The sequence below is a fragment of the Rhamphochromis longiceps genome, linkage group LG8, assembly GCF_057381845.1.
Source record: "Rhamphochromis longiceps isolate RC_006_pf linkage group LG8, R_longiceps_female_GT1.1, whole genome shotgun sequence".
Classification (NCBI taxonomy): Eukaryota; Metazoa; Chordata; class Actinopteri; order Cichliformes; family Cichlidae; genus Rhamphochromis; species Rhamphochromis longiceps.
Genome location: NC_140564.1, coordinates 23,759,666 through 23,782,233, shown reverse-complemented (window position 1 = coordinate 23,782,233; position 22,568 = coordinate 23,759,666). Strand labels below are relative to the sequence as shown.

General features: G+C 39.8%; 1 protein-coding gene across 9 annotated transcripts in view; it reads left to right on the top strand.

Moving 5' to 3' along the window:
* Positions 1-22,175, top strand: part of LOC146663719 (calcium-activated potassium channel subunit alpha-1a) — a 101,091-nt gene extending 78,916 nt beyond the window's left edge. For 7 of the 9 annotated variants that reach the window (XM_085416588.1, XM_085416594.1, XM_085416593.1 and 4 more), the window contains 10 exons: positions 789-882; positions 7,196-7,319; positions 7,679-7,903; positions 9,891-10,083; positions 11,017-11,130; positions 12,388-12,518; positions 13,684-13,878; positions 15,319-15,437; positions 15,535-15,756; positions 20,525-22,175. In XM_085416588.1, the coding sequence (XP_085272714.1) occupies positions 789-882; positions 7,196-7,319; positions 7,679-7,903; positions 9,891-10,083; positions 11,017-11,130; positions 12,388-12,518; positions 13,684-13,878; positions 15,319-15,437; positions 15,535-15,756; positions 20,525-20,546 (1,439 nt within the window). In that variant the 3' untranslated portion in view covers positions 20,547-22,175. Of the gene's footprint in view, positions 1-788; positions 883-7,195; positions 7,320-7,678; positions 7,904-9,890; positions 10,084-11,016; positions 11,131-11,341; positions 12,353-12,387; positions 12,519-13,683; positions 13,879-15,318; positions 15,438-15,534; positions 15,757-20,524 lie in introns of those variants that run through there. The other 2 variants (XM_085416596.1, XM_085416595.1) reach the window with 2 other exon arrangements.
* The last annotated feature ends 393 nt before the right edge of the window (positions 22,176-22,568 follow it).

Sequence of the window (22,568 nt, the reverse complement as noted above, 5' to 3'; positions counted from 1 at the left end):
GGGGGTAAAAGTTATAACTCGTTCCCTATGAAGAGCTCAGTGCAGTTTGCTGAAGTGATAAAGACAATGTCCAAAGGGCATCTCAGCTGTACATAAATCACTCTGGCACAAGGACCAACCTAATTGTATAAGCCAAGGGCACCACTCTCAAGACGAACAAAGACCAGAAATCCAGGATTCAACACTGACTCAAAGCACCTTTGCTTGTAGTCTTAGATGCTTAATATTTATAGGTTATTACCTTAATTAAATGAGAACATGAGTGATTAGTGTGAGCAACAGTGATGCGAGTCTAGGTCTATCAATAGTACAGTAATCTATGATTACGAAATCACAGCCCTCTTAACAGCCCTCAACTTATTTGTGGTGCTACATTATCTGAATGATAAAACTGTTGACAGGTGGATTACAGCAGTTCAATGGATTAGTGCGTATGGTAAATAAAGCTTCCCAGATTAAACTTCAGCAAATGGCATGATGGTTGATAATGGCACTACTGCATGTTTGCATCTCCATACACAACCATGCCAATGATGTGCTAATGTATCCTGTCTGCATTATGCTAACATTGGACTGTTTCCTGCTACCCACTGGTTAAATTGTCCTGTCCCACTCCATCTTGTTCACCCGACCTCTTTCCACTCTGTCCCTGTATGTATATTATCTCTTTGAATTCACTGACCTCAAATTGTGCTGTGCTGTTCTTTTGTTGTCTCTGCTGTGTGGATCTTTGCTCGACTTCTGATCATTTCCCGCCATCATGCTGTTTCTTTGGCATTTTGTTGCAGTTCAAGAGGACCAACAATCAGCACTATCACCCAAAAAAAAGCAACGTAATGGAGGCATGAGGAATTCTCCAAACTCCTCACCTAAGATTATGAGGTAGGTACCACAAGGAGCTATCTGTCTTTGGGTTTTTACACATATAAATTCCCTCACCATAAAAATACAGATAGCTTCTTTAATAGCCAAATGTTAAACGCCAACAAAACACAACAAACTGTAATCACCGCTCGGTTTAGTTTAAACACAAAAACTACTTGGTTAGGTTTAGGCTTGGTTTAAACTATGCTTTATCAATTCAATTCAATTTTATTTATATAGCGCCAAATCACAACAAAAGTCGCCTCAAGGCGCTTTATATTGTATAGTAGATACAGAGAAAAGCCCAACCATCATATGACCCCCTATGAGCAAGCACTTTGGCGACAGTGGGGAGGAAAAACTCCCTTTTAACAGGAAGAAACCTCCGGCAGAACCAGGCTCACGGAGGGGCAGCCACCTGATGCATTCAACACAACATTAACCCTACATGTTGAAAATTAATGCCTTCAGGTTTGGCACCAAAGGGGTTCTTTAGCGTTGTCTCTACGCTATTGCTTGCTAGATGACAAATGATGACCTTAAATTAAAAGAGCAATTCAAGTCATGTTATCCTCATTGGTTCAAAGAACTATTGTCCAAAATACACCCTTTTGCTTCCTTCACAGATCTTCAGTCCATGCCTCCCCCAGTGTTAAAAGTCTTTATGAGATAATACTCTATTATTTACATCAATAATGTCTCACATTCAGCCTACATAACAATTAGGACAACAAGACGGCCCATACCCTTTCCTTTTTCAACACAACACACAAGTTCTTGTTTATGCCCCGGTCACCTGTCATGTCGTTCTCTCTGGTTTCCTCAATGAACATCTTAATCTGCTCCAAATGGTACCGAATTTGACAGGAAACATCATCACCTGCATCAAGTCCACCAATTATATAACACCCCTCCTCATCCAGCTCCAATGGTTCAGAGTTCTTTACCAATACATTACAAGATTCTGCTCCTCACTTTCAAACCTCTCTCTATGACCCGTGTCCTCCCACATATTGTCCAGATTTCTTTCAACCTTTCTTTCATGTGTTCTATGGTTTTCTGATTAGTTTTAGGTAGTTTTAGACCTAGAACAATGGGTGCCAGAGCTCTCCGCTGAACTGAATCCATTGCATCATTGCGTCAATGCCAAAGGCCATGTTGTGTGCATCTGTGAGACACCAGCAGTTCTGACACAATGGGAATCAGAATGACCTGGTTATGATTAAGGAGTAGGAAAATGATTGCCTGTATTCACAACTAGTAAATACAGAGAAACTGTTTGCATTCACTTGATGACTCAAAGAGTTACTCTCCTGTTAGCTGTACTTGGGTCTCTGGGCGAGGGAAATCTTAAGGCTATTTTCCAGCAAACTATTCCAAGATGTTCAGCAGCTAGCTGCTAACTTTGTTGATATTTGCTATAGGGCTGTGCGATATGACCAAAATCTCATATCCCGATATAAGAATTCTATCGTTCGATAACGATATAAATCACAAAGATGTAACATTTTCTGTAAATTCTGTGAATCTCGGGCAGCTCGACTTGCGGGAAGTGTTTCCAGCTGTGCGTCATGTTGCTGGAGTCAAGTGTTTTAACCGATGCATGAAACTATACATTTTTAGACATAAGTTGTAACGGCCGCCGTTTTCTTTGTGAGTATTTATTACACGGCGTGCTGCAGGGAAAAGCCTGTTCTAACGTTTGAGTCTAACGTTTATTTTTTAGCACCTGGCGGCTCTTTTTTAATTCTCATCCGTAAATAATCTGCTCTTTCACGTGATTCAGTTTATTTTGAAAAGTCTCAACAGGATCTTGAGCTTTATTGTGAAAGGTTTATGTGGAACATAAACAAGTGGACACGCGACGCTGTTACCGTCGTTGTTGTTAACCACAACGCATAAGGCAAGGCAAGTTTATTTGTATAGCACAATTCAACAACAAGGTGATTCAAAGTGCTTTACAGAGACATTAGAAACAAAAACAAATAAAAAGCATGATTTAAAATTGATTAAAACAAGCAAACAAACAAACTAATTAACAAACAAACAAAACAGTATATAAAATCAAAACAGATAAAATCAGAACAATAGATAAAATCAGTAGTTAAATGTAAGTTTTGAAATTTAAGCTTAAAAGTGTGGATTTGGTGCTTTATTCAAATGCAGCTGAGAATAGGTGAGTCTTCAACCTGGATTTAAATAAACTGAGTGTTTCAGCTGATCTGAGGCTTTCTGGGAGTTTGTTCCAGATATAAGGAGCATAAAAGCTGAATGCAGCTTCTCCGTGTCTGGTTATGACTCTGGGAACTGATAAAAGACCAGATCCAGATGACCTGAGGGATCTGGATGGTTCATACTGGGTCAGGAGGTCACTGATGTATTTTGGTCCTAAACCATTCAGAGCTTTATAGACCAGCATAAAAACAGGCGCTTGTCAGTCCGTAGTGTGGTTATATAAGAGAAAGAGAGAACTTTAAGAAATTAATATAGCCACTACAGTGACCATCAAAACGATGAAAAAATATTGCCGTAAACAGTTTATTTTGCGACACCACGAAATGAAACGATAATCTAAAATGAAACGATAGACGTTTTTATATCGTAATCCGATATATATCGTTATATCGAACAGCTATATATTATATTTGTTGCTTAGTGTTGGGAGGGTAACATACAGACTAGCTTCCTGCTCATCATAAGAGTAATGAAACCAAAACAACTTGCCGGACGGTATAAAAATACTCTGCAGGGATCTCCAGTCAGGTGATAATCCTTTGTTGGTTTATAACTATAAGCATAATCAAATAATCTCTTTCACATTACACATATCAATTTAACCTCTTAGGGACATAAATATAGTCATTAATGTAGCTTTAACAAAGCTTTGATGAAGAAAGTACAGATACCTGTGCTTTAGGAAGAAAACCAGTACTTGTTGGATTAAGCAGTGCATTACAAAGAGCATCTGAAAGAACATTTTTCTACGCTCCTTTTTTCATGGAAAATATGTCAGTCACAAGGTTTCATGTGACACCCACAGACTACAGTTCTTAAACAGGCCTGGCACTAATGACAGCACCAGGCAGTCAGAGGGGCTCTAAAGGATAGATAGCCCAAGGCTATTCATCTATTGTCGGATCCCTCTGAGGTCTTTTCAGCACGTAAGGCCACAGATGATATGTATCATCACAATGAAAGGCGAATTCAAATGCTACCTTGCTTTTATCTTGTCTCGTGAAATTAAATCGTAGCGTATTGATCTTGACTGGAGATAACACTGTTATTCAACAAGAACCCATTAGAGGGACGATAATAATAGTAGTCACTGTCATTAAGTGCAATGTTATAAGGAAGCCAGGCAACAGGGAAGACCTGCAGCCTGATGTATACAAAGTGCAACAGCACAAATGAAATTTAATTAAACCTGACAGATGACTTTATGTTCTCACTGCTAATATGGCTGCGATCTGCTTGACATTTGGAATTCAAACCCACATATGTCTGTATTGTTTAATACCATCAGATACAGTACAGATCAGCAACATTCACTATTTCTGGAAAAAAAATATTGCTTTGTATTATAACTAAAAGTGTCAGTATGCATACATTACCATTTCCTTTGATGTCTGGTCTCTGTTTTTTCCAGGTGGGCGTTTGCCCTTTATTTATTTGGTTCAAAGTGGTTTGAAAGTTGAATTGCTCCAGGTGATTTCCAGGCTCTTGGGAAGCAAAACCAGGCTTTTCCAATGCTATCAGCAAAAAATCAACACACCAAACCAATCCATCTACTTGCCATGCTAATACTGTGCAGTACAGGTGGATGTGATATTTCGTGCAGCGTCTGCTGCCTACACGCTAGAGAGGGATTCGCCGTGGTAGCCTAAGGGATACTTCATTGCAACAAGCAGAGAAAAAAACATCTGGGTGTATACTATATCAAATGTGTTTTTACAGGACCCGCGGCCTCAAGGCCTTTGTAAATAAGTAATGATCAACAGATTGGCTGTGGGTTTTGAAGAACAGGCCTTTGTCAGTTTTCATGATGTGCCGGGTTTTCAAAGACTTTGCCTGCTCTTAGTGCTTGTGTTAGAGAGAACTAGTGCAGTGCTGCCGAATTAGAAGATTGACATAATGTGCATGTCTGCCTTCTTCTTTATGGCTCTCTCAGCTGTCATTACGCTCCTCCAGAAAACACCTGGCCTTATGTTTCGGGGTAATGATGTGTGAAGTCTTGTCAAACGTGTCATCATAAAGCAGTGAATTATGCTGCTGATCAGTTTGAATCTTTAGAAGTACACAGAAGTGACAGTCACGGACACTTCTGCGCTGTTTAACGAAACAAACCACGCAAGAGGAAAAAAAAAAAAAGCGATCACGTTTCCACGAGACAGTTCGCTTCTAGTTCCAGCAAACTAACATGACCTGTCTGGAACTTAGCAATGACGACCTCACTGAAATTAACACCATTTCCACGGGCTCCTTGATGGGTCATAAGACACATCTAACTGCGGGATGTCATAACGCGTTTGGTCACATCGGAGTGCCGTGACATACACGTCATGTCTGTTACAGAACTGGTGAGGCAATTGGCAGTGCAGGGTAGTGACAGGCCGTCATGGCTGACAGTGAGCGATAGCTATCCTGGCAGAGCTCTGCCTCACCAGTCATCTTCACAAGGACAAACTGAAGTGACAGCGGCTCCACTGAGTGAGTGGTGAAACATTTGACTTTTGATGGAATATTTAGCCAAGGTGTAAAACCACTAAATGCTTTCACTCTTATTAGAATTTGAATTGCACTCTCACGTGGATTTTAAGCACTGTAATTCCAGTTTTTTATGATCATTTATGATTGTCCTGGCTGTAAACCTGTAAACCTACAGTTTATCAAAGCTGCCGCCTCCGCTTCTTTTGATTACACAGAAAAAAGAAAAGCGGCGATGTCTGATTTCATGCAACCGACAGTCTAGAAGCAGCAAATGGGAGTGAGTGCCATTGTTTTTAGGACCCCCGCTTTCAATATATTGGAGTGTATTTAATTATTTTTTTTATTTCACGTTTCTGTTAACATTGTACTTTAAAAAAAAAAACAAAAAAACATGTGCACGCTTTGACATTGAAATTTTATCGTACACGCGCTTTTCAAAGTGAAGCCGCATCGACAGAGAGGTAGAAAAGACATTTCCCTCTACTGCTACTTATATTCTTGAAAGGACATCCAGGTCTTGCCTGGGGGTATATGAGCCCAAAGGCGGGGGTTTTTTCGGCTTCAGTCTCTTGGAGCCTGAGGGATGGTAGTTTCAGCTGACACTTTCATACATACTTAACATGTTACTTAAGGTGCCCATTCTTTTGAGGTACTTGGATGGATTAAAGAGATGCTCTTGTTACGAGGGGAGGACTTGAACAATCTAAAAGGTTTTGGACAGAGACCGAAGACTGTTGTCTGGATTTTCAGAAGACAGCATCTTTAACTTTGATCTGAATCTGACAAAGTTGATTTAGGGCAAAGGGATTGTGTTGAGCAGTACTGCTAATGTGGCTGGTCACGTATATCGGTTGGCTTCGGACAATCTTTATGTGAGTTTTCTTCCGCAGATAAAAAACTTTTCGTTGGGATCAGCTTGATGAGATGTTAAATTTGGGTAACTTACAAATTTCTGTTAATCTTTTTCATACCATAGATCATGTGTTTGATTATTCTATTACATGCATCAAAACCCTTTATTTAAATTAACTGTATGACTTCATAAGATCATATCCCCCTGACCAGAACAAGCGTGATAGAAATGCAGGTACTCGTGTTGGGAGACAACTTTTAGTGGTCAGCGTTAATGTTCACCAGTGAAATTAGTTTATATAGTTCTGATGGTCTGTTTAAACATTAATACCCTTCACTTTGGAAAGCAAATACGGTTGGGCAAATTGCTGAAATATTTAAAGTCTGGTCTGTTAAAGCTTTTACCATGCAGCGCACTACGTCAAAAGCCGTATGCAGTAAGGGGGCGTAATTGCATCTCCGTGCTCATGCCAGTCAACGCAGTGTGTTGCTGCCATCTTCTTCCGCCTGGCTGCCGCTGCTGATGTCACTCTGCTTGATGACATGGCAGTTTTGTTGGCATTTCTGCAGATGGCCTCTGACAGGAAAACGAAAAGAGGAAGCGGGAAAAACTAGGAAGAAAGCAACCTTTTTTTTTTCTTTTTCATTTTTTAGTAAAAGCGACCTATTTGCAGATTGCCAAATATTCTTATGGTTAATTTATAAAATGTGTTTTTTGTTCAAATCAATGATATAATTTCACTTTCTCCCTCCCATCTTTTTGTTTGATTAGACATGACCCACTCCTCATCCTGGGAAACGAGCAGATTGAGAGCATGGACGAGAACGTAAAGAAATATGACTCCACGGGGATGTTTCACTGGTGCCCGTCCAAAGACATTGAGAAGGTCATCTTGGTGGGTCCTGCTCCTTCACTCGGTACACGTCATTTGTCCCGACACTCTTCTCCCTGGTGACAGATGTGTCATGTCACAAAGCACTATCAGAGGTTGACAGGGCACTTAAACACTCTGTAATGAGGTGTTTGACATGTCATTTGCTACAAGAGTGCCCTGCACTATGGAAAATTTCTTGTACTAATACATATGCCATTTTTCAAATTACTTTCATTGCAGTGCAGAACTGCATGATATATTTTACAGGGGGGGCATGCTCACTGCAAAAGGAGAAAGCGCTAACATTTGTTGGAAATGCCCATTTATGCAAATTCCAGCCAGGAACATATTGATCCCTTATCCCTTTCTTTCCCTCTCAGACACGGAGTGAGGCAGCCATGACTGTTCTGAGCGGTCATGTGGTCGTGTGCATATTTGGAGACGTGAAATCGGCGCTGATCGGTGTCCGAAACTTTGTGATGCCTCTGAGAGCAAGCAACTTTCACTACCATGAGCTGAAGCATATTGTGTTTGTCGGCTCCCTTGAGTATCTGAAGCGGGAATGGGAAACTCTGCATAATTTCCCCAAAGTCTCCATTCTGCCTGTAAGTAGAGAAAAATCACTAATTTCAAATGTTTATCTAGATCACGTCAAAGTGATGCCTTTGTTTTTCTAAACTGGTGTGCATATAATGCTCATTAACAAATGTATTTTGTGGGAAACGTGATATTGTTTCATCAGTATAAAAAGCACATTGTTATTTTGCAAGCTGTCCTGCAAAATGCTCATTGTTAACAAATCTTAAAGCCATCAACAATTTGTGGTTTTCGGTAGAATATTAAATCCTGGACATTACATAATGATTAATATTTATGTGGTTATGCTAGCAAAGGATTTGGCTAGGTTTAGGGGAACATTGTGGATTTGATTATGTGAATTTCTGCCTGGACTTTATTAGGGAAGCTATGCATGACTCCCAGAATAAGGAATCCTTATTTATCTTATATTGGACTTAGTTGCATCCTGTCAGTTCATCTGCTGTGTTAAACAAGCTTCAGTGCTGTTCCTTCACCTTGTAAGCCAGATTTCTACTGATTGGCTACAAATTTCAATCAGACGGATAGCAGGTGGCTCACAGCTAAACCTCTGTACCCGAATTGATTATATGGAGGTTATTCTCTCTTTCTGACATCATACAGTGCCAGAAGGGGAAAAAAAGTCAGAAAGCTGCGCACCAAGGGACAGATTTATAAACACGTTGCATCAGCACAAACTGGGTTTAGGTGTAAAAAATAATAAAAAATTGTATTGTATTGTTAGTATTTACAAAGAGATAGCAGTGAGAAGATTATGCGTAAGAGGTGACAACTTAAAGATGTTTGCATGTATGTTTCTGAGCGGTCCTTCAATAAGATGCAAAATATGGGAGGAGAATCTCCAAAAGTTGATTCTTTTCATCTGGATGTCCACATGAACAGAATCAACTTTTGGAGATGGTAAATGGCCTGTATTTATATAGCGCTTTACTAGTCCCTAAGGACCCCAAAGTGCTTTACATATCCAGTCATCCACCCATTCACACACACATTCACACACTGGTGATGGCAAGCTACATTGTAGCCACAGCCACCCTGGGGCGCACTGACAGAGGCGAGGCTGCCAGACACTGGCGCCACCGGGCCCTCTGACTTTTGGAGATTTACTTACCCGGACGATTGAACATGCATCAAGACATGGGAGGAGAATATTTAAATCAACTGCACGAATCAACGTAGAAATTTTTGCAATAGACACTAAGGGCGATCGTGGCTCAAGAGTTGGCAGTTCGACTTGTAATCGGAAGGTTGCCGGTTCGAGCCCCAGCTTGGACAGTTTCGGTTGCTGTGTCCTTGGGCAAGACACTTCACCTACCGCCCACTGGTGATGCCCAGAGGGGCCGACGGCGCGATATGGCAGCCTCGCTTCTGTCAGTCTGCCCCAGGGGAGCTGTGGCTACAACTGTAGCTGCCTCCACCAGTGTGTGAATGTGAGAGTGAATGAATAGTGGAATTGTAAAGCGCTTTGAGGGCCCCGAAAAGCGCTATATAAATGCAATCCATTATTATTATTATTTACTGCTAATTGCGTTGATATTTAACACAGAAACAAACATGTCTTAACTTGTGCACTTTATATGAACTGACTGTGCTTGTGTTTATAGGCACAACCATTAAACTAACCACACCCATGAGCACTATGAGGATTTCGCTCACATGCTTTTTTTGTCCCATTTAGTAAATCTGGCCTGAAAAGTCTTAAGCTCGAGCTTATAGTGAATACTTGCACATTCGCTGACCTCATTATGTGAAACTTTGTTCATGTTTAATATGAGCATCCACAATTTTTTTTTGTTCCACCATTAAAAGACTTTGTGAAAGACATAATTAGCAGTAGCAGCATTTGTCAGGACTCGCCAGCAGCGAGTAGTATAATTTGGAGCATGCACACGAGGCCGACAGAAGTTTCGAGTTTGCCTGCCGTTCAAAACTTTGATTTATTTCTTGTACCTTATAGGTGAGATAACAAATTCTCTCCTTCACTGGTTCTCAAAGGGCACACCGTTGAGTAGGGCAGATCTGAGGGCTGTCAACATCAACCTCTGCGACATGTGTGTCATTCTGTCAGCCAATCAGAACAATATTGACGATGCATCACTGCAGGACAAAGAATGCATCTTGGCGTCACTCAACATCAAATCTATGCAGTTTGATGACAGCATCGGGGTCTTGCAGGCTAATTCTCAAGGTAAGGAGCGCCCTATCATAGTTCACTGCACTGCCTGGAAGGGACAGGGCCCTGGCACAGAGAATATTCCTCAGTGGGTGCTGCTTGGCTGACCTGGTGTCACTGTGTTTGACAATAAACCCAGCTGACTATTCCTCAGGTTACTGTAACAACTGGTTTCTTCACAAACTTAATTGGTGGCAACAAGCACAGCTCTGGCACAAGAGATTTGCCTGGCTTGCACATTGTTATTTTTCAATATCTGAGACTACTTTCATAAAACTAATGTGTGCAATGTATTAAAATTGCATGTTATAGCTTTCTAAATGACACTTGAAGCACTCAGTTAGCTTCAGATGGTCTTCAGTAAGGGGCCATTATTTGGCACTGAGAGAAATCCTTTTAGAAACCTTTTGGCCTCGCGACGGGTGGAGGGTGTGGTGGTGGTAGGGTCTCCAACAATTTCATTATTCCTCTAATACATGTATGACCTCGCATGGTGCTGCTTAGTCAGCAGTAAGTGATGGATATCACAATATACCCTATGTATTATACATACAGCATCACTGATTTAATGTGCTTACTTGTCAGTCTGAGGAAAGCAAGAAATGTCAAGTCAATTTGGATTCAATCTTGCGTCACTGATTTTCTATTTCATGACTCCATATTGTACATGCTTTTTTTTGCATATGTTTGTAAAATGTTTCTGTCTCCATGCACACACAATCAAAGGGAAACAAAATGAGCTGTTTGTCACATCTATTATATATAAATCAATACTGGTCGTTGTCAAGAATATGGTAACACTGCACTTTACACCTCACTCGTGGCTGCAAATAGATGAAATAGCCCCGACACATTAGTTCTGCTGATGTGCATTATCGTAACCTCTAAAATCAAGTACTGAACCTAGTATTAACTGATGTGCTTTGTGTGACATGTATGTCCATTAAGGCTTCACACCACCAGGAATGGATAGATCATCTCCTGAGAATAGTCCAGTCCATGGACTGGTGAGGCAGACCTCTGTCACCACTGGAGCAAATATCCCCATCATAACAGAACTAGGTATGGTTTGCTGCTACGTGTTGATTGATATGCTAGCTCTGCTGTTTTATGTTCTTTTCAGTGTAGTAGTTGTAAACAAATCTCCGAAAACACAAATTATGCAATTAGAGGCTGTCATCACTTGATTAACTGTACTAAAAGTGGAATTTGTTTATGCTTTTGTCCCTTGTTGACATGTACCAGTAACTGTTTTTCCTTAACACTTGTCTAGCGCCATTAGCAAAGCCAGGCAAAAAACTGCCTGTGATTTCATTCAGTCAGGATAAAAGCAGTGGGACCAGCATACAAATGATAACTGAGCTGGGTAAGAAGAAGTGCCTCTGTCCTGTACTGCAGTGTCGTAACTGCTGCTGCCTCCATATCAGCTTTCTTTTGATTTCTCGTGCTGCACAAGAGGCTCAGTCCATTCCCATGGCATCACTTTGAGCACATTTTACCCTTGGTTCTGGTTGAAATTGCCTGTCTTGTTTTGGCTCCCTATCTCAAAGCAAAATTTCTCCCTTTTATTTTTCTAAGAATTACAGGGTCTTTGATCCCTCAGAAGTCCTTGTGGCTGTTTTCATAGCATCTTCTGTCGGATCACGTTCTCTGTCCCGTGCCCTTCTTTCATCTCAGCCCTGTCGATATGACTGACATTTATTTCTGTCCTCACAGAAGAAGCAGTTCTCCAACTAAATTTTACATCATTACTTTCTTCCAGCTACTGCATGTGTTTTTGTGCGCAAAGACATCTTTAAAGAAGGTTCTGGGGCAATGAAATACTTTCATTTGACTTGACATGCAAGTACAAGTAATTGGAAGTTCTGTCTTGGATTTACAAGACAAACAATGGCATAATGGTGTTACTGATAGTGACCTCAGGAGGACTTCAAGTTAAGGCCTGGAACTTTGACAATATGCATGGTGTCATGAGTGTGCATGAATGGCCTGGATATGGAATGTGGCAGAGGCAAGTTGGCCACAAGGCTGGATACAAACACCAGACACATATGTCATTTTAGTTCTTTTAAAGAAACTAAAATGTGGTCCAAATTTGGAACTAAGCAAATGAGGAGAATATGCGAAACTATTCACCGATTTCTAATACAGTCCATATCTGCTGCTACTGACTGTTGTGCACAACCGCTGTATTGTTGTGTCCTCCTCTTCACGTGAATCAAGCATTTGCCATGTTGGACTCAGTGTGCAGTAAAAAAAACCCAACAAAAAACAAGCTGAACTGAAATAGCTAATAAAATGAACACGTTTACCCCATAGTGAATGACTCGAATGTTCAGTTCCTGGATCAAGATGATGACGACGACCCAGACACAGAGTTGTACCTCACACAGCCTTTTGCCTGTGGGACAGCATTTGCAGTCAGTGTGCTGGATTCCTTAATGAGTGCGGTAAGTCAAAAAATCGAATTTCTAATAACATCTGCCAATTGCAAAATAGGTCAACTAAATAGTCGCGGTATCGACTGATATTAGCTACTTACTGATAAAGCTGTATCAGCAGTCTTAAGAGCTTGAAAAGAAGAAGATTGGGCTTTTGTTTGTTTCACTTCAGTCCAAGAAGCAAAACGTGGAGAATCCCAGGTATTTAAACCCTAATAGGGCTCTGCTAAGCTCATGTGATGAAACACATGTTCATCTCCAAAGGGGAAACTCCCACTTGGGTTTAAATACCTCCATAACCTTTTGGTTATGGAACTGAAGAACCCTCTTGGATGAGATGAAATAAAAAATATAACCCTTAATAATGACACATAACAAATGTTTTTTTGTGTCGTGTGTCTAAAAGAAAAAGAATAACCGCTAATATACTGAATTCTTTACTGCCAAATATCGGTATCAGTATTGTATCGGTTTTAAAAATCATATATTGGCCGAGCTTTACAACTAAATCTAAAAAAATAATACAAATAATAAAGTAGGCACATTCTGGTCCTCTGTTAAAAGAATGAATGACAAGACTGGAACTTGTACAAGGCATGATGGCTTCATTTGTCTGCCTTTCAGTTTGAGTGAGGTTAGAACAAAGCTGCCTTCAAGTGTGCTCCAGTGTAGACAAAGGTAATGCTACCTAATGGACAGCCCTCATCCATCATCTGAGTCAATAGTGCTGTCAGCAGCCAAGGGAGATGTCACCATGCTGTACAAGCAGGGGGAGACAAGCGACTGCAGTGAAAAGAAAAGGGGAGACATTTGCCCTTGTTAAAATCAGCAAAGCAATAACTGAGGAGGGATTAGAAAGATAACAATTACAGAGAGGAGTATATCTTCAGGTTTAGTGTGTGGTTTATAAAGCGGACTTTTTTTCTTTCTTATATAAAGCTAAGTAATAAATCCTTGTACAAGTGTGAACATGGACTCGCTGCTCTGATGGAAGTAGGTGTGACCTGCAGTAACTGGATTCTCCTGTCTTTTCACTCCATGTTCAGGCCAATGTGATGCGACAGAGCAGGGTTAGATAGCACCATTCAATCTGCCTGGCATGCTGAGAAGGTTCAGTTGTGACTTTGGGAGTGTTTGCTTAAGGACTCACCCCCCTCTAACTTCATTCCTTCAGACATACTTCAATGATAATATCCTCACCTTGATCCGGACGCTGGTAACGGGCGGGGCGACACCGGAGCTGGAGGGGCTGCTGGCAGAGGAGAATGCATTAAGAGGTGGCTACAGCACACCACAGACCCTGGCAAACAGGGACAGGTGTCGCGTGGCACAGCTGGCCTTGTACGATGGGCCCTTTGCCGACCTCGGGGTAAGTGATTGGTCTTGTCACCTGGGGGCTAAGGACATTTTTGTCAGCTTGCTTTGTGGGAGCTGCTGTTACTGAAGGATGCAGAGTAATAGGGATGGGATGGGGATGTAAAACTGTGTTGAGTGATTGTGACATAGCTGAAATTGTATAATGAATAGAAAATAAAGTTATATTTATCTATAGAATGAGCATCAAATAAGTATTTTGGCATTTATTTAAGATGTTAGTTTTAATAGCATATTGTTAATAGCATATTGACTGATTGTTAGCACTTACGTAGATGGATCAACTGAAGAGCCAGATGCATTTCTCAGGTCGTGTTTCAGGTCTTTGCTGGATGTTTCCTATTTCTTATGGACACAGCTTTCACACACTGGTCATCTGCTGTAGAAAGATTTTAAAGCCTGCCACTTTTTCTTTTGTCCTCTACTTGTTCAGTTTCCTCAAATTTTTTAAGGACGCACTACACACCATGAGATATACCAAGCTTCAAGCTAATATATTTTGGGAATTTACATTTGTTGGTCCAAAAATACTATGTTTGCTGGTATTTTTCATAAACCCAAATCAACTAAAGACATGGGAACAACTGATGGGTTTTGTGACAGGTTGCTAGTAATGAAGTGACTAAGATTTCAATTTAAAATCTCTTATTTTGTTTTCCTAACTCATCCCGTCTGTTAGGTCCCTTTATTTATGCTTGAATGATTCATATGATTTAAAAAAAAAAAAAAAAATCCTTTGACAGTGGTCAGGTACAAGAACTGAACTGAAAATGACGGAAAGCAGCCAATGTCCAAAGAAAAACTAAAAGCCTTCAGAAAGCTTGGAAAGCTATTTCCGAAGACAACTTAAAATTTAGTCTGACTCTTAGGAAGCTAAATATAAACAAAGGACGGGTGGCTCAAGACTCCTGTACAGTACTATAAATGGCAGAACAAAGCTAATGAGCCAAGGAGGCTTCTTTTATTTTGTGCTATGGCTCTCTTAATATTCTCTAATATTCCATGAAATCCATCATTGCTTTACCCTGGTGACCGAATCCTCTAATTGTGGCAGTTCCACTTCAACTGGAATGAGTTAACTGTGTGCTGTAAAATGTTGTTGAATGCTTGTGTTTCTTGTCGAGTTTGTAGAGTTATCTGCTTAATTTCCATGACTTTCTGCTTTATTATCCAGCTGTATCAGATAAAGACGTAATGCTATCACTTTTGATGCTAGAGATCTATTTGCTGATTTTATTTGAGTGTGGTCAGGAGACAATTTTGTCCTTCATTTACATAGACAACAGTAAACAAAACAAAGAGCATGCAAGGGAAAAGAAAAGACTACGCTGTGTAACACAGATTCTATTTTTCTATGACGTTAATATGTATTTTTAATGTTGGTTTTACAAAATACAAATTGTGTACTCATCAGTTTTGTGTTGCTCTCTTACAGGATGGTGGTTGTTATGGTGACCTGTTTTGTAAAGCCCTAAAAACTTATAACATGTTGTGTTTTGGCATCTATCGGCTACGAGACGCACATCTAAACACACAGAGCCAGTGTACCAAACGGTATGTGTTCTTGCATTTGACTGAAATCCAAATAATAATGGATTCATGTATTACTTTATTTATAACTGGCCTCACATCTGGTCCCTTTTTCCTCTAGATATGTCATAACCAATCCACCGTATGCATTTGAGCTGGTGCCCTCAGACCTGATATTCTGCCTGATGCAGTTTGACCACAACGCTGGCCAGTCTCGAACCAGCCTCTCCCATTCTTCCCATTCATCCCATTCTTCAAGCAAAAAGAGTTCCTCCGTCCACTCTATCCCCACCACCAACCGCACCAACCGAGCCAAAAGCAGGGACTCGCGAGACAAACAAAAGTATGTGCCCCTCTAAAGCTCTGTGACTGTCTATGTCCGTGACCGGTGCCTGCCGACAGCGTTTGCCTTGTTTGTCCAGACAGACTTTCACACGTCTGAGTGTCAAAGTGTGTATGTCCGTCTGACGGTGTATGTATGTGCCACTTTTGTGTTTAACAAAGCAATTTAGTACAGATTGGGTTTCCACTTTAGCAGGATTGGCTAATATTGCAGGTCAAAGAATAACTGGAACTCCCCTGGACTGAGTTTCATTCCATCCATTAGCTGTTTTTTTCCCACATTCTTGTGCATTTGAAAGCCAAGAACAGTAGTAACATCCTGACTAGTACACTTTGAGTCAAGTGCAAATATACATCAGGGTTTCTACAACTAATTCTGTCCAGTTAACCGCTTACCAACTTTTAATTAACTACGAAAGCCTTACCTATACACACAGACTCCTCTCAACCTCCATCTAATGTGGAAGAAAAGGATATTATTATATATGTGACACTGGCAAACACATCATAGAACATGACAAAGTAATTACCCTCAGGGTAGTAAGTGACAAACATTGTACAACCTCCATCTTTCCTTTTTGTTTTGCTAATATCCAGCACCTCTGTGATTATGGCCACCGTCTCTTTCCACTTGTAGCATTCCAAGTTTTGTTTAATTTCGAATTAAAGCTGAAACTTATTGTACTAAATTGCACTTTTAAAATTACACGTCTTAAAGGTTCATGTCATGTCAATGAATTCTTGCACATCGTGTCCTCTCAATGCCTTTTGATTTGCGTTAGAAAGCTGCGCTTTTAGTTAAATGTTACTTGCCACCGTGAACTATTAGTTATGTCAAGACAATTTGCAAGCATAAAATGTTACGGTTGTTAATAAAGTTTGACCCGCACAATGTGAATGTCACATTTCAGTTTTATTCTACAATTGTTAAACTTTGTGAAGAGACATTTTCATGTATTATGATTACCACTTGTATTACCAGTAATTAGACTGGTAAACTGAATCAGAATTTCTATGCACCGCTGCAAATTGGGCCCGTAACTGCTTAAAGTCAAGGTTCAATGAAGCAGTGAGTACTACACTGTCAGCATACGGCAGCAATAGCTAGCATTTTTTTCTCTACAGAGTATTCGACCTGCAACCAAAGGAGCTGGAATCCTTATAATCTTCTTGTTGCCTTTGTCTTGATTTCACAATTTAGGTCTTACTTCAGTTTGAAGCCTTACTACACCTGTGGTCTCCACAGATGACACTATAGTTGGTGTGAATCGCTATAGGAAGGCGTTTCTGCTGTGGAAATGTACATGGCATTCTATCTAACTCTTAGCTAGAAGCAGGGATAGTTATTCAAAGTAGATTTCGTACTTCCAGATTTTATTACTTTGGCTAGACTTTCCCAATTCAACATCATGTTTGGGCTTACCAAGTCCCCGACCACATACACTTTTTTCAAGTGATTGATAAGCTGACAGCTTCAACCATAGTGTATTCAAGACACAAGCAGCTGACTGGATGATACCACTTTGATCAGTCATCAATCTTTTATAATGGTACCACGTATACCTACAAGTTTTTTTTTTACCAGATGTACAGAAGTCAGAGTTTAGATTGTGTAGATAATTCTTCACAGGTGGCCCCAGCCCATTTTTAACAAAAGCATGTCCTCAAATGTATTTGGCTTTTCTTTCTCTCGATAACTCTAAAAAGGTAAAGAATCCATTTCCTATCCATAAGCTTTCAACTTGCAATTTGCAATATAGAAACATAACAGCTGTAAAGCATTACACTGTACAAGAAGACAGAGCCTCTAAGCTACACTTAGAGTTTCACGACTTATCTGTACACTATGGTTGTTCTCTATAGGCTGTACCAATGTAGTGCAAGCCTACCAGGTCCCATAATGAAATAATGCCTTTGTTAAGATAAGATAAGATAACCTGTACTTTTAGTGCAATATACCCTATTATAATTACACTGTGGTGTCTGGCAGGTGTTTGTTATAGAGTGCCTGCAAGTTGGCATAATGAATCAGGTGAATCATTTAATTAAAGACTGTAAGATCGATATATAAAAGGTTGTTGATTTCTTGGACTTTTGAAACCAGAGAGGTTGGAAACCGAAGACACTTCATCGCATTCGCCATCACAAGTCTTTAGATAATGAGCATTCCCTGTAAATCCTCCTTTATGAGTTGAATAACAGTCATAATTTCCCAAATAAACCATATTATCTGAAACTATTGATTAAAGTCACCAGTTGCATATTTACTGAGTTCACAGACTAATGAAGCTTAGAGCTATTTTACCATGTACGTCTATACAACAGGAAGTCTTATTTGGAACCAGGGAAATAATTCCCTGCTGGGCAAAGAACATTGGGGCGCTTCTGTATCGGCTCCACTTGTCAGGCTCAGGACCCACATCCATCTTTTATACTGTCTATAAGTATGCCTCTGTGCTTCCGAATAACTCATTTTATGTCTTTACTAATGTATGTTGGACCATAAAGTACAGACTTGTTTGAATCACAAAAGCTTGTTTGTGCCATGTGCAGTATTTGTATTTGCATTAATTACTAAATGTTGTTAATCAGGCCTGTCCTTAAGTTCATGGGTTCGGTTCATGGGGCCGGTTATATTTATTGAATATATTCCCGGTATGGATGGGGTCTAAGATTGTTTGGTTTAATTGTCTGTCTCTGAGTATATATTGATTACAGGTATCTCAGTATTTTACTGTTATTAACACAGTGAAGGGACTTTGCAGAATTGACAGAGGTATGCATTCTACAAATAATAGCAATATCATAATATTTTCACATTCATTCAAAGGGAATGCTTATGTGTCACAGCTGCTGAATGAACACTACAGGCTTTTTATGGTTAACAATACTGCTCATGCTCAGTTAATACGATGCATTGCACTTTTTTACAGAGATCCATTTAACACACCAGTGTATTCGTTTGATTTAAAAACATCTGAAGTGCAGCTGCATGCTGGTATTTCCATCTGAAACTTGGAGATAATTTTTTAAAACTGCTTTAACAATAGGCATGGGAAGATTATGGCTGTCTGACATGCATTATTATGCTGGATGCATAATAATGGCACTTAAAGATATTTTTACATGACCTATGTTGTTTTTCGTTATCTTTTTTTGTGATTAGTGGCAACCTACTGTTTAACCTACTCCAAATCCATACGCAATGAGATCATCTGCTGGTTTTATGCCTCCGATCTTCCTGCTCTGCCTTTTCTGTTATTAATGGTCGCATTAGTATTTTCCCACTTAGCTTACACGTAGTGTACTACTTTCTCTTTTCAAAGTGCAACAAGGATAAGTAGAGTTGGCCAAGGTATGGAAGTGAATGAATATGCATGATATTACATACTTGCACTGAACACGGTCATGTCCCTGCTGACATGTTGCCCTCTGAATGAAAGCCAAGTAGTTTAGCATTTCCAAATGACTGCTTCAGGAGAGCATGGTCGTGACCTAAGCAGCACAGTTCACAGCGGGTTTGACTGTAGAATGTGTGACTGCAACTGAATGGTTTGATGCTACATTTTACTGTTGTTTAATGTTTTGTTACTGGCAACATGTGTCTGCTGGCACATGTATTAATGCACCACAGTATAACAGCCTTAGGTCATGACCATGGATCACATTGTAGAATGTCAGGTTATCTATTTCCTTCTTAACCAGAAAAAGTTGCATCAAGCCAAAAGTTTGAAGTCTTTTATAAATAAAAGGTTAGAAAATATACAATAATTATGAAGGTGGAAGTCCTGCATTAACTTGTAATTTGGTAAAGAGATTTTGCTTCACTGGAACTTGCATGTCTTTAGACTCAACAAAGCTGCATGCTTCATGGCAGTATATTTTTAAAAAATGGCCATAAGATGAATGGCATTATGCTACAATCGCACTAGGAGACAAAAGTAGAGACAGCAACACAATCAAAATTATTGCAAATGTGCACGATGAACCTGAGATCTGTTGCCTCCGACCACTCGCCGTCACTTGCCCTCTCAAACTGCACCAAGAGTCTGCTCTCAGTTTGCAGTTGAATGGTAATTATGTGGGATAAATTAGTGAAAATCACAAATCTTATGCTACTCTTGTCTACATGCACAGAAACATCTTACATTCTAACCTAAAGCAGAAATTCCACAAATAGTTGCTACGGGATGGAGATTAAAGTGCAAAATTGCACAGGCACTAGGCAACCTTGCTTTCTAGATTAATAAATAGGGCGGCAGTTACTTGCAAACATTCGCCAATCTGTGTGAAAGTGATTACAGTTATTTGAAGACAGTTTGCCTCCCACCAGGCGATCTGTGCAGTGCCATTGCGTGCAACACCCTCAATCCAGAGGTGGAGGGTGTTGCAAGCTCAATCGCTGGGCAACCAGTTGGCGACCATGACTACTTGTAATAGACCCCTGACAGCAAAACAATTAAATCCAATCACTGGGCAAATGCTAATTTCTCCTAATCACAAGGAGGTTGCTGTCCTATTTTTACACTAGCGTGATTGAAATATTAGAGAGGGAGGTAAAAACACAATGAGTGATATTTTCCCACCACTAAAAACTCACCGTGGAGCTTAAAATACCTTCGTAAAGCAACAATTTAGAAAAAACATTTTTTAAAATGTTATTAGTGCATGTAAAAATGCATCATATTAATGCAAAATATTTGACCTCCATGTAGCATTAACTGTCTGATGTCCTCCCTTGTCTTTTTATGATTTTGACTCTTTCTCAGAAAAGACATGGTTTACAGATGAGCAACAGAATACCCACCAGAGGACCATAAAGCTCAAGCCTGTGAATACTCTCGCCGTCAATCACATCAGTCGATATACTGTACATCCGCAAGCAGCTTGATTCCACCCATCAGAGAAGCAGAGCACAAGCGCTGAGTTCTGGACGCGTGCTGGTTATTGGACTCCTAGAAGACTCATCGTGTAGGCGTCCGTCCGGAATCTGAGATATCGCCTCATCTGCAAACGCAAATCATCATTTTTTTCATCGTATAAGGCGAACATGTACTGCTTTCGTCATTCACCTCTGCAGCAAGTTTATTTTACGTAATCTTCATTAAAGACAATCGTTGTCAAATATCACAGTCACTCAGCTATTAGTTTGCACAGCTAACCTTTAGCAGTGGCCAGACTCCATGACTTTTTTGGTTTATTTTGGGGAATGATGGTCACGTCAACAAGAAAAGCAATGTTAAAAAAACAGAATAACTACTTCTAATACTGCTAAAAGGGGTGTTTATTAGGATTAATGGATCAAGTTTTGCAATTGTAAAAGTTGCCTTCTTAGCTGTGTATGAACAACTACTACTACTTCTGCATTTACGTTAACCAATGTTGCAGAGTTAGTCTGTACAGTATGTTTAAAATGTGTATTTTACACCCAGCTGCAACCCCACCACAATGGCATTGTTAGTGACTGACTCTCAGTGATTCCTTTGCCATTTGGAGCTAATTCACAACATTTGTGACAGTTACGACGGCCAGTGTCCATATGTAAATGGCATTTGGGTCCAGCCTTATCTGAATCCATTTATGTTTGTCTTATTTTTTTTGCCTTTTTTCAGGTGTTATAAATGTTTTCACGTTGCTATTTCAAGTTGTCCAAAACCCCGGAAGTGTTAACAAGTATCTGCATCTGCAAAATTTATTTTTGTTTTTTAATAGCCAAATATGATAGAGCTGTTTTTGTTGGGTTTTTTTAAATTTTGGTTAAATTATAAAACAACCAAAAATCCAAAAGTTTGTTCATTTTACATTTATCCATTTACTTAAGTCACTATAAACAGCTAAGCCAAATGCTATGACCATATATGATAGACTTGTAGGTAAGATGAATGTAAAAGCCACATATCGCATAAAGTGGGCATCATTTAAGTCCTCCTTTGGCTGTAAGCACTGCCTGACACAGGATTGTCTTGGAGGCCATTAAGCAACTTGTATGTTCTCCATGACCAATCTTAATGCCATAAACAGACATGATTTTTGTTGATGCACGAAGAACAGCTCTATCATAAAAAAAACAACTGAATTTTTGGCTATTTGTTTTTTTTTTTGGAATACTTTGTTTTGTTTACCTCCTCAATGACTGATTACATATTTCATTTCCACTTGCTTCTAATAAAGCACCAATCATTTGTTTCTGTTTGGAAGCACAGAATAATGTGTGTGGTGTTATTAATCATGTCTTATTTTAATAATGAATCACAGCTATACTGGCACTGTTGTCACTTTACTTTAGGATCAATGAGGGGGAAGGAAAGGTAAAAAAAAAAAAGCAAAGAAAAGCACATATTGCTCCATGAATTTCTCGATCCATATATGACACATAACAGTCCAGCCTAGGATTCATGTTGGATGTAAAATGAGAGAGGTTGTGACATTTTTACTGGCACAGAGGAAACCCAAGCTGTCCATCCCTCAGTGCCAGTAATGTGCCAGGCAGTGCTGAAGCCAATGGAGGACTCTAGGAAGACCCACTGCTGCGAAAAGAGGCTTCTAGTTTAGTGTTCTTAAAAATTCACTGGAGATAGCTACAACTGTCGCAAACAGTCTGAGAAGTCTTAAAACTTTTTTCCTTCTAAATCAATCCATCATCAAGAGCAGCGCCTGAAAGCAATTCAGTTGTATGTAAATGTGTAAAGCTTAATGTGAAGTATTTTTTTCTAGTGTGTTCCCGTTTGACAGTACCTGTGGGGTTGAGAGACATTCAACATTGCAGTCTAGTCTGTATTATTTTGTGCTTTTTTTTTTTTAGCACATCGTCAA